The sequence below is a fragment of the Sinocyclocheilus anshuiensis genome, unplaced genomic scaffold (assembly GCF_001515605.1).
Source record: "Sinocyclocheilus anshuiensis isolate Anshui unplaced genomic scaffold, SAMN03320099.WGS_v1.1 scaffold2168, whole genome shotgun sequence".
NCBI classification, from domain to species: Eukaryota; Metazoa; Chordata; class Actinopteri; order Cypriniformes; family Cyprinidae; genus Sinocyclocheilus; species Sinocyclocheilus anshuiensis.
Window position 1 is genome coordinate 901,712 of NW_015546037.1, and position 13,639 is coordinate 915,350.

General features: G+C 34.5%; 1 protein-coding gene across 1 annotated transcript in view; it reads left to right on the plus strand.

Moving 5' to 3' along the window:
- LOC107698854 (protocadherin Fat 3-like) overlaps window positions 1–13,639 on the plus strand; it is a 170,687-nt gene that overhangs the window by 87,805 nt on the left and 69,243 nt on the right. Inside the window, exons 3-4 of the mRNA XM_016499983.1 lie at window positions 10,018–10,136; window positions 10,226–10,424. Coding sequence (XP_016355469.1) covers window positions 10,018–10,136; window positions 10,226–10,424 — 318 coding nt within the window. The remainder of the gene's footprint in view (window positions 1–10,017; window positions 10,137–10,225; window positions 10,425–13,639) is intronic.

The window sequence follows — 13,639 nt, forward strand, 5'->3', positions numbered from 1 at the left end:
GCGATCGCAAAAAAAAAAAAAAAAAAAAACCCGTGGTAGACGCTTTACCAGCACCACCACTATTTATTGTTTTTTGTTAACAATAATAAAAATGACAAATAATAATGTTCATTCACCATAAATGTTTCATAAATGTTGTCTAGTTCAACAGTTCACAAGGTTTTGAAACCCAGCCGATCTCTTTATAGCAAAGTACCTCCGTCTCCGCCAGTCAAACTCTTGCGGTCAAGTTCATGTCACGTCATATCCAATCAAACGCTGAAATGACACTGTCAGCCACGTAAATGTTACACGGGCCATTTGGGTCGTGTAACCTGATGTGATTGGATGAAACCCTGCCTCGTGCCCCGCATAACCCCGCAAGGCTTGGGCTCCTAAATTTAGGAGCGTAATAACAGGGGAAGTGGATGAGCACACCGAAATGACAAACTCAATAAAGGCTTTCTCTGTGTTTTTGTCCTTCCATGTCTCCCTTTCTTTTCATTCTGTCTGTCTTTTCTTTTTCTGTCTCTATTGCAAAGTGTGCGTAGGAGTTTGTGAGATTTCTCTGCTGAAGTAGCACTGAACACAAGAGATGTGTCCTGCTTATGCAATGCGTGCATTTGCGTGCTCTAAAAGCATAGTGCTTAAGTGCAAATATGTTGCAGAGATGTCTGATAGCAGAAGGTGAAGTTATATGCATTATCTATATATAATATATAATAAAAGTTTTTAAAAAGTAGTTTTGACAGCCATTAGGATACCAGTGTTATTTTAATATCGATGATGTACTATTATAGTTTGTATTATTTTTGAGTTAGTTTTTATTTTTATACTTTCCATTTTCACTTTAGTTAAAAATGTAGTAATTATTTGTGCTTTTGTCATTTTTATTAGTTTTTTTTATGTCTATATAGTTCTTATTCATTTTTACTTCAGTTTTAGTTTGAGTACTTCAAGTTAAACTAAAACAAAATTAGAAATAATGCCTTGGCAACTAACTGAAATAAAATAAGACTTTTATATTTTATTTCTGATAACACATATTCCAAGTAATGATTTTTTAATTTTAATTTTATTTTTTTAGTTTTAGTTATTGACAGTAACACTGCAGGGAAATTACAAATGCAAACATTTATTCACAATAAAAAATTAATTTCATAGTTCAAATGTTTTCAAAGTTTTAAAGTTGGAGCTTTTTTCCAGAAATAACAAATGAAAACACTTATTCACTGTTAAAATTGATTTCAAAGTTGTACATAACTAACTGAATATAAAATAAGATTTTTATATCTTATTTTATTTCTGTTAACACTTATTCCAAGTAACAAATGTTTTTTATTTTATTTATTTTTATTATCATTGATAACCCTGCTGAATGCTTATTCACTGTTACAAATTATTTCAAAGTTCAAATGTCTTCAAAGTTCAAATGTCTTCAAAGTTGTAAGTAACTAACTAGCTGAAATAAAATAAAATAAGATTTTTCGATTTTATTTTATTTCTATTACCACATAACAATATCCAAATATAACACATACTCCAATTTATTTATTTATTTGAACGGTTTTAGTTTTCATTTTGGTTTTAGTTAAAATAATAACTAAAAAAATAATCAAACAATAACCCTGCAAGGAACATTGTAGCAATGTTTGGCAAAAATTACAAGTGAAAATGCTTTGAAAATGTATTTCAACATTCAAATGTTTTATTTGAAGATTATTGAAGTACATTTTACAAGAAAATACAGTTTCAGTTTTTTTACTTCAAAATTTTGTTTAATTCAATGTTACTTACCGATTAGTGAAATATACCAGCAATTTATAGTGAGAATTGTTTCTACACCCAGTATGTATTTATTTTTTTCTTCCTAGTATTGAATGCACTTCTTGGAAATGTATGTGTGATATTGCATACGCCTGGGAGCGTGCTTATGTGAACGTTAGCATGTCTCATATTTCGCTTTTGTCAGTATAATGTAAAACGCAGTGATTATGCATGTATGAGTGTGCATGAATGCACAGGCTCTCTTGAGAATATGTCGATGCCACTGTACAGAAATAGTGGGTCACTTCAGCTCCAAACTGTCATGAAATCAACCAGAAAACAACTTAAGCATTTCCGGTAAAGCCTAATTCCAGTCTGTTGCTTCGTTAAAGGACTAATCGTTAGTAAAATATTCTGCTCAAGCTCTAAATGTCTGTTTCTCTGTCCTAAATAAACCATAATAGCCATGTCAACGTTAGATCTAATCATCAGAGTTGATTATTAGAGTCAATGCTCCCCCTCTAATACAATACCGACTTCACCAGCTGCCCATGTTCCTTTCCTTTTTTTTTTCAATTTGTTCTCTATGGTAAGTGATTTTCTTCATATTACAGTGAATTCGAGACCTTTACGGAGTTCAGAAATAGCTGCCAGTCGTTCAAAGCACAGAAGATAGTGCTTCTCATTTGCTCGGAACCACTGATGTGTTGCAGCAGTCAGTGGTTTTCTTTTAACATTTTTCTTGTTCCACATCTTGGCCTTTTGTAAATCATGTGAAGTGGACATATCCACTTGAATATGAGAAAAACTGAAGTTTGGAGTTAATTGAGTGATATTTTAATGTCTAAATCTAATATAAACCTCTTCCACAGAACTAATTTGTAAAAACGAGTCCTTCTGATGTTCCTGGTGTTAAATTAATATTACGCATTAAAATATGTCCAGCCATATTTAAATAATTTGCATATTGTTTGTTGACTAGTGTTTAGCATTTGCATTATTGAAATATTTGTGTTTTATTTGAAGAAAACTTGCCAAAATTTGGGTTGGTTAGTCCTAAAAAAGGTCATTTATTATTTTCAGTAAGACTTTTTGTAAAGAAATTTTCAAAAAGAAAAATAAATTTTTATTTTTATTAAGCAAGGATGCATTAAATTGATTAAAAGGCACAGTAAGACTGGTATAATATTACAAAAGTTGTCTGTTTTTCAAATAAATGCTTTTGAACAAAAAATATGAAGCAGCACAACTGTTTTCAACATTGATTAAAAAAATGTTTCTTGAGCAGCAAATCAGCATATTAGAATGGTCATGTGACACTGAAGACTGGAGTAATGATGCTGAAAATTCAGCTTTGCATCACAGGAATAAATTACATTTTAAATATATATTTGAATAGAAAACAGTTATTTTAAATTGTAATATTATTTCACAATTTTACTGTATTTTTATCAAATAAATGCAACTTTGGTGAGTTTTAATAAAGAAACAAAATGACAGACTCCAACTTTTGAACAGTATATATAAGTCTTAAAGGTACCTTAGTATAAAAGACTATGTTTATGTCTGAACTATAATTGTAATTGGCAGAAAAACATAGATAAACCATAAATAAAAGACTAAAAAAGTGTATTAGACCCTTTAAGCATCTAATTGTTTGAGGTTGTCAGTTTGCCTTGACTTTGAGTCTGGAGTTGTGAGTTTCTATCAAACTGTAGGCTGTGTTATGTAATTGTGATATTGTGTAATTGCGTTCTGTGGTTTAGAGTTTCACAGGCATCTGTGGTTGGTACGTTGTGTTGGGCGGCACTGACTTTGTGCGGTTTTCTCCAGATCTGTGTGGCTTTTTACTGTGTTGTGAGGTTGTGTTTAGGAGATAGTAAAGTCTGCTCCCTGTCATCACTTTCTTAACACCCTCCTTTAAAACCACAGGGATATTTTGATGCGACTGAATCTGTGAATTTCCTTTTCTGTCATACACACACACACACACACACACAAGCTGCTTAGACAGTGAATGTGCCTCCTACGCATGTGTCTCACTCACAGGCTTACACAAGTGTCTAACACACACTGACAGATAACACCACCTACACACACATACACACTATACATCCTCCTAAAGTGTTAATTGGCTTCATTTTAATTTGATTTAAATAAAGGCTATTGATTTAGTGCATCAGGATTCGTTTTTGTATGTGTGTTTGCTGTTGTGTGTTTTTGATTGAAAGACACTTTTGATGGTTTTCTGGGACTGTTATCCGTACTTTATTCAGGTTGCTAGGTTACGGCATAGAAAACGTTCCTGAATGAAGTATGATGTCCCACTAAAAGCACATGCAGTATCACAACACCCTGTTTCTAATCACTACAAATGTCATTTGTAATTACAGTGCTGAGATTACAAAAGTGTTGGGTTTGTTCTTTCCTTCATGGGTCCAATGAAAATTCACAGTTTAGTACATGCATCTCAAGACCAAGCTAAGGTCATTTTTAACCAAAAAATAAGATTCTGTCAACATTTGCACTTCCGTTCATTTTAGAATTTTTAGTATTGTGAAATATTATTAAAATTTAAAAGAACTGTTTTCTATTTGAATATATTTTAAAATGGAATTTATTTCTGTGATTCAAAGCTGAGTTTTCAGCATCATTACTCCAGTGTCACATGATCCTTCCATGATTCTAATATCATATCATGATCTGTTGCTCAAGAAGCATTTCTCATTATTATCAGCCTTGAAAACAGTTGTGATGCTTAATATTTTTAGGGCTGCCCTAGACTAAAGTAGTCTACTAGTCTACTAGTAGTTGTTCATTTTAAGCATTAGTCAACTAATCGCACATTTATTAATAAACCATTTAAATCATTATAATGAGTCTTTAATTGCCTACATAGCCTATAAACACTCAAGCACACGTATAAAGCTTGCCACACCGCACCACAGAAGTATCATCTCCACAGTAGTGGACACGCCTGTATGCATGTTTCATACAGATTACATAATCTGAGAATATTTGAATTGGTTTATTTGAAAGTAGACATTTCGCTCCCTATAGATATGTTTCCTATCTGTAAGGCAAGTATACACAGAGTTTTGAAGTTACGCGCTCAAGTTCACAGAGACCGAGACGGCAGAAAGCGCATCCTGTTTGCTTTCATTATTTTACAAAAGCGCAATGTTTTGTTGTTATAGTGAGTGCACACAAATAAACGTAGAGTCTTTACAGATTCGAAAGATGTATTACTCTTATCTGTATGACCAAAAATTTTGGAGTATTTTAGGAGTTCGTGAGCGCACCAGCGCCTCCATCTGTCACGCAGTGAGCGCTACTGTTCAGCTTCAACATCAGATTGAGCGGCCATGTAAAGTTGCTAATACTTACATATTTCAGATGATACGCCGTATTTGAGGTTGATGAATGATAGGCGAGCGTTTGGATGTCCTGCTTGATGTACCGTATTACCATAGACCGGCCGTTAATGATGGGGACTTGGCCTGTCAAGCTCCAAAAATAACAAAAGCGCTATAAAAGTAGTACATATGACTCATGCAATACATTCCATGTCTTCTGTACACAGAGCTGTACACTTCTGTAGCTTTGTATGAGAAACAAACAGCGGTTTAAAACATGAATTGTTGAAATTCTTCATGTCAGACTTCAAATTATGCATCTTGATGCATCATATTTACACAAATGTAAATGAAGCATGAGACCTACAGGAAAATTTCAGTAAATAACATGTCAATTTCAGTCTGTTCCTCACACAAAGCTTGGAATGTAGAGTAGAAGTCATATGAACAACTTTATGGAGCATTTTTTGGAGTTGTCAGCTCCAGTCCCCATCCACTTATATTGTATGGAATAAAGCAGCCAGGACATTCTGCAAAACATATCTTTTGGTTTCCACAAAAGAAAGAGTCATTGGGGTTTGGAAGGACATGGGGGGAGTAAATGATTTTTCATTTTTGGGTGAATTGTCAGAATTTATATTTTTGGGTGCTCTGTCCCTTTAAGAGACAATTTATCATTGCTCTGTCCCTTTAAGAGACAATTTATCATTGTCATTAGTCAAACTAATGTATGACTATAACTGTGCAGGGAAGCAGAGCTTTGACACACACAACACGTTTGCAATGCCAAAGAACTCGTCTTGAAAGCACCAGGATCAATTATTAAACCAAAGATTAGTCAAAGATCAAAGATTGGAAGAGAGATTACATAAACACACAGAAACTCTCACATTTCCTCTCATCCTAAACACGTCGCTCTTTCACTCCCTCCTTCAGCGAGACTAATTCGAGGCTTATTTGTATTCTGTTCTTAAAGAATCTATAAGAGGCCTGCATATTTAATGAGCGACTATCTCACTTACATACCCTGAGTTACAGTAAGAGGATGCTGGGAAAGGCAGGATGTAGATAATTGGGCTCTCATTAATAATTGATCACAGAGATTATGCCAATGAACAGCATTACTAACACACATATTTGCACACACACACACGTGCATGCCTCATGCCATCCGGTTGGCACTCTTTCATTGACTCGTATCGTTCTTATCTAGGTCAGACAGCAGGAACACAACAACCAACAAAAAGCGAAATAATCTCCCCATTTCCACTCATTTATTTGCGCTCGCTTTCTCTCTCTCTCTCTCTGCCTTTCCTATCTGCTCGCTCAGCTCTGGCAGAAATATCAGCTTCTAGCCAGGACTGTGTGTGTGACTGCTTAGCTGTAGACTAAGGACAAAGTTGTACACAAAAGTAAGCTAAATTTGACACAACCTCCCATTTGGAAAGCAGTTATTAATAAATAAAAAAAATGCAAATAATAGTGATAAAATGTATAATATTAAAATGCATTTTATTATTAGAATGTTTTATTTTAATGTTAATTAAAATATTGTTTTATTGAAATACAAAAAGAAATCTTGTAGGGTTTGAGTTCTGGTTGTGTATAATAATTAGCTTTAAATAAAACAATAGATGTCTAAAGAATGTCCCCTTTTTGCAATAATATAATATTAAAATTAATTATTATTTAAATATTTGATTATTTTAATGTTAATAAAAATAATGACATTTTAATGTTAATTTTAATGTTAATTAAAAAAATATCAATATATGTCTGGAATCTTCACTTTTAGAAGAATATAAAATTAAAATGGGTTATATTAGAATATTTTATTATTTTTATTATTATTTTTAATAAAAATATAAAAAGCTCTTTTTAGGGTAGGGTTTGAATTTTAGTTTGTCTGTAATAATTATAATTAGCTTTATATAAAACAATACATGTCTATGGAATGTCAATTATATAATATTAAAATGCATTCTGTTATTATAATGTTTTATTATTTTAATGTTAAAACATACAATCATTGTTTTTTATTAAAATTATTTGAGGGTTTTTTTGTCTATAGTAATTATAATTAGCTTTATAAAAACAGTAAATGTCTAAGGAATGTCCCCTTTTATAAGAATATAATATTAAAATGTATTATATATGTTTTTATTATATTAATGTTAATTAAATATTTTTTATTAAATATATGTGTACTATATATATATATAGAGAGAGAGAGAGAGAGATTTAGTCTTTCTTTATTTTAACAATTGTTACATTACCAATAAATCAATATTTACATAATGCATAAATTACCAACAGTATACAAAAAAAAAATAATAAAAATCATACAGCGAGAGAGAGAGCAGGATTTGAGTTTTGATTCGTCTATAGTAATTAGATTTAGATTTATAAAAATACGAGATGTCTAGGGAATATGTACCCTTTCATAACAATTTAATATTAAAATGTATTGTATTATTAGAATGTTTTATTATTTTAATGTTAATTGCAATAACCACCGTAGAGTTGGTGATGGAAAATAATGAAAAATAAAATAATACATGAATGTCCACTTTTAAAGAATATAATGTTAAAATGTATTATATTATTAGAATGTTCATATTAATTTTATTATTAATATTATAAATATAAATGTTTTTAATTCATAGTAATTATAATTATCTTTGTACAAAACAATAGATATCCCCTTTTAGAAGAGTGTGTGTGTGTGTGTGTGTGTGTGTATACACAAGTTAAAAAAAATAAAAATAAAATAAAGAGGGGTGCATCAAAACAAGTTTCTTCATTTCATGCTCACTTACCAAGACCTTCTCTGGCAAGTGCAGCTACAAATGTCCTTGTCTCTAAAACTCTTTTCTTCTCTGTCTAGGAATGTTATCTTGTGCCCTTCTCCTCCGTAATGGTTCCAACTCACTACAGATTGAACAGACTATTATCTAGTTAGAAGGGGAATTTTAGTGGACTGCATGAGTATTGGAGTTCAAGAGACAGTTAATCACCGAGCAAAGTCTCGCTTTTTGCGGCAAATCTGTGCCTGAGATTAACTGCTTTTTTTTTTTCTTTTTTTAATGTTCTGACCATGGACATAATTTAATTTTTTGTCCCCAAGACTGAAGACCTCAGTTTACGGTTACATGGAGCGATTGAAAATGTCGGGCTGTTGTTGGGGTCAGAGGTTCAGGTCTTATTTTGTCTGTAGCCTGAGGGTTGTGTTTTCTTCTTCTCTGTTTCTGTTACATGACTTATGGAAGTGACCTCCTTATTGATCTAAATTTACCACAACCTGTGTGCTGCTGTATTATAAACAGAGATTTTTAAAGGTAACTCACTACTAGCATCACCACAGAACAGTTGTGATAAATAATGAGGTTTCCAGAACACTCGCCATTGGCCAGACAAGGAAGCCCTCTCTGTCTCCCTTTTTTTCGTCGTCTGCTCTTATTGTGAGGTTCCTCGGGCAGTTCTGCTGGTGTTCCGAATATATTACGTGTGCTCTCACTCTAGCACAATGAACTAAAGGATTTTATGAATCCTACAGGCTAACAAACTGAATTATTGATGTCACACACACACACACACACACACACACGGCTGAGACATTAGCTATGTTTCTATCCAAAGATTCGAATTAAACTTGTGCGCAAAACTGGAATATCGCATAAAACATATGCAAATAAAGCACCGTTTCCATCCAACGAGTCAAAGAGAACAACATCGTCACTTCCTGGTAAACTGTGGCACTAAATATCACTTAAGAATATAGGAGAAGCCACTGAATATAATAATATTTATATATAATAAATTACTTGCGCCAGAGCGAGCAGACGAAACACAATAAATGCGGTCACTGCTCTCAGAGGTGGATGCCAGTTGTTTGGGAACGAAGTTGTGTAAGAAAATTATACAGAAATACTTTGACGACAGACTTTGCTCAGGCTTTTCAGAATGACCATAGCAACATATATATAGATGCTGTGAACGAGATCGGTCCGCTGCTAGTCAAGTTATCCCGTCTCATAGCGCAAAGTCACATGACTTTTTAGATGCGCATTGGTGGAATTTATTCGGTAAATGTGTTTCCATCGTAGTTTATGCGCATTTTTTCTTATCGGATAAAAAGTTTATCCTACTCAGATGTGCGCATAAGTTTTGTATGCACATTTTTAAAGTGTATGCGCATCATGGCGTTTCCATCCAGCATTTTTTCATGCGATATTCCAAAATGCGCATAAAAATAGGTGGATGGAAACATAGCTATTGTTGCTGTGTTAGGCTCAAACAAACAGCAATGTTTTGATAGCGCCACACACTTTTCAAGAAAATTACCTGACAAATTGATTGCTTAGTACATTAATCTGAGATACAAGACAGTATTTAACATTAAAACAATTCCCCTCAGTTTTAATGTTTTTGCTCAGTAATTTATTTTTTGTAAAAAGCAATTATTGCTAAGGTAAAGTGTGTAATTTCTGCACCACTAGCATCAGTAAACAGACCTTCTGTAATAATGACTGTCTCCAAACAGGTTTTTTGGCCATTGGCCAGCTAAGCAGGAAGCCCCGCCCCAGACACACGCCATTGGCTGAGCCATTGTTGCTGTTATACTCAAACAGCAATGTTTTTAATAGCACCAAACACTTTTCAAGGATAAACTGCTCATTTAGATTATTAATCTGAGATATGAGACCAAATTTTAACAATTTACACAGCTCAGTTTTAATGTTTCTGCTCTGTAATTGCTTTTTTGACAGCAATTACTGCTATCAGAGTTAATATGAGTTTGTCAGTCTCCGTGTAGAATGCATTGAAACTAAATTATCGATTCTGCCTCTGTTTGACTGGAATTAAAATGTACAGCTTGTGATGTTTTGGTGTTGTTATCCATTTTATTTTGCAGGTATCATCTACACTACAGATCTGTTGGACCGAGAGACGCAGGACTCCTATTGGCTGACAGTGTACGCTACTGATCTGGGAGTGGTACCGCAGTCAGCAGCACTACAAGTGTACATACAGGTAAATTAGTGTGCATCCTATGTGAGATAGATAGATAGATAGATAGATAGATAGATAGATATGTGTGGTAAATCTGTGTGTTTGAACAGGTTGAGGATGTTAACGATAACGCCCCCCTCACATCTGAGCCAATGTATCACGCCACCATTCCGGAAAATTCCCAGAAGGACCAGTCCATCATTCAGATCCGGGCGCAGGACCCTGACGCCACGGCAACCGAGCCCCGCCTGTCATTCCGTATCTCCAGCGGCAACCCGCAGAACTTCTTCAGCATCAACCCGCGCACCGGTCAGTGTCCTGTCAATCAAACTCCTTCTGTGTGATAGATAGAATAAAATACTGTCAGTTTTAATAAGTTGAGTTTGTATGCATGTCCTTTAAAAAGTACCATGGTACAGTGATGGCATCATATGGTCCAGCTCTCCATCGTTCTATCCATCCAGCCTTCGTTATTTCCATCTATCCAACTTCCAACCATCATTCTATCCATCTATCTATCTGCCCATCTTCCACCTATCCGTCCATCCATCCATCTATCTATCATTTTATCATCCATCTATTCTATCCATCCACCCATCGTTCTATATATCTATCTATCTGTCCATCTTCCATCTACCATCTATCATTTTATCCATATATCTACCCATCCATTTATCTATCATTCTATCCATCCACCCATCGTTCTATATATCTATCTATCTGTCCATCTTCCATCTACCATCTATCATCCATCTATCATTTTATCCATTCATGCATCAGTTTATCCATCTATCTAACTATCATCCATCCATCCATCGTTCTATCCATCTCTCTATCCATCTATTGTTCTATCATCCATACATTCATCCATCTATCTATCCATCTATTGTTCTATCATCCATCTATCTATCTATCCATTCATCCATCTATCTATCTATCCTTCTCTCTGTCTATCCATCCATCCATCCTTCTCTCTGTCTATCTATGCATCCATCCATCCATCATTTGTATACACTGTGATTTACCATGGTACCGTGTCTACAAAAACATGGTAATACCTTTTGGTCTTTTTTGTCTTTTTATGAGTGTTTTAGTCTTTCGTGTAGATAAAGCTAATTATTCATTCCTGTGCATTAATTAATTCTGCTCATTTAGTATTTAAATTCACTCATTTAAATATTAGCATCTGGGTGTGTGAGTTCTTGAGGTCTGTCGCTGTTCTCCGCATAATGACATCATCGTTTGAGCCTACTGTAAATCCTGGCTGCTGATTGGCTGGTGTAATGGATTTGCCTTTGATTGACAGATTAATTTCACAGCCACAGGCCCTTCCCTCCAGACACACGCCCCATAGTGCATGTCAGCTGGAAGCACGATCCTAATTAAAAACTTTGTAAAGGTCACAAAAGGTCAAGCTGTCAGAAAGATAGAAGGCAACAGCAAACGGGAAGCAGCCAGAGAGAAAGATCAGAAAGTGTTGTGAGGTTTGATGCAATAAGTTTGTTTTCATAAAAGGTATTTCCTGAAAAACTCAACACATCAGTTTTCTGCAGACTTCTTGCAGACTGTGTGTGTGTGTGTGTGTGTGTGTGTGTGTGTGTGTGTGTGTGTGTGTGTGTGTGTCTGTGTCTGTGTCTGTGTGGCAGAAGCTCGATCTTGTTACAGATCAATGTGAAACCACTGGACACCATCTATCTATCCATCCATCCATCCATCCATATATCCGTCTATCTGTCTGTCTGTCTGTCTATCTATCTATCTGTCTATCTATCTATCTATCTATCTATCTATCGTTCTATCATTCTGTCATTCTCTCTTTCTCTTTCTCTTTTGCAGAGGTGTGAACTGTTTGATTTCAGTCTTGTATTTGTTTGTTCTAGTGAAAGCTGTCTAAATGTTAATCAAACGGTTGCAGGCCTGGCCTCTGCTCTCACCTTTCAGCATCATGAGAAAGGCCTTTCAGCCTCGTCATGTTTAAATGTATGTGTGTAACAGAGACGATTACACATCACCATCTAGCTGGCACACACACCCCAGCTCTGTTTGTTGGGCTTTTATTTGGAAACTTGTTTGTCTATGTATATAGATTTCATGAATTATTGATGCCAAGTCAAATATACCGAGCGCTCAGAGAGAGATGAAATTACCGCTCTCAGGAAACTTCATTCAATTCCAGGTTTAAATAAAGTACACATGAGGAGGTAACTTGTGGAGAAGTATTGAGCAATACAGTAAAGATGACTTTAGAGGTCATTTTATTATTCTCCTATAAAGCAGAGTTGAAATGGATGTTTCTGAGATAGCCAGATTTGATTTGTATAATGTTTCCTTTCAAGCGGAGAACATGATGCACAGCTTTGAAAAGTCAGACCTTGTTATATACTGTATATATATATATGGAGAATTTGGCAGAGAGAGTCCAGAGCAGTTCGTAGTAGTGAACGGTAGACCGGACAGTGAGTGATTGTGCTGTGTGTGTATTTGTAGTGTGGCTTGATTGGTGACAGCAGGTGCGGGTGATCAGAACTCAGGTGACTGTGATCGGGTAATTATCCTGGATGGTGACTGAAGTGACTGTGAGGAATCCCTGACAGTGATGCTTATTATTGTTATTGATGTTATTATTATTATTACTAATGTTGTTATCACCACATAATAGTCATATAATTATATAGTAATAATAATAATTTTATTTTGCTGTTATGTTTACTAATAATAACATATAATAATCATACCTTTTATTAGCATTAATTTAATATCATATAAAAATAAACCACCACCAACAGCAACATAACACAATAAACATTAGTAGTAGTAGTAGTAGTATTTTTATTATTTTGCTTTTATGTTAATAATAATAATAATAATAATAATAATAATGTTGGTGGTGGTGGTTTATTTTTATTATTATATTATATTAATGCAAATAAAAAGTATTATTTTTATAATTTGCCCATTCCATAAAAGTTTCAGTAGACAGAAGAGCAGTTTTGAAATCATTTTAGTAAATATTACAGTGCAAGTAAAATAAGCAATGGCTAAAATGGTCTTATTACATAGAATTATGAATGATAAACTGAAGCAAGATCATGTACTATTAATCAAAGCCTTACTGTTGCTGATCCACAACACAGGTCCTCTATGGATTCAGTGTATTCTGTTGCTTATGTACAGTGATAAATTCATTTAGACCGTCTGGGTTGTACACAGCAGTGGGAAATTGCACCATTTGGAAGCGCGTTTAAGCTTATTTAAGTTCAGAGTCTGTTCTCCCTAGTGCATCTACAAACAAATGCAGAACTGAGCAGTTTACACGCGCTCCCTGAACAACATGAGCAAAACTCTAGTATTATAGTTCATTCACCTCAGTTTACTGACACACTCCTCCATTCTCCCTAAACATTACAGCCTTCTGAACGCACTTCCTAAACTCCTGAGTCGTTTCTACATGCTCCCTAAGCATCATTTTGCTCTGATTTATTTGCTCTCATTGTGCTTCCGAACATCCCACCAGACGTTACACA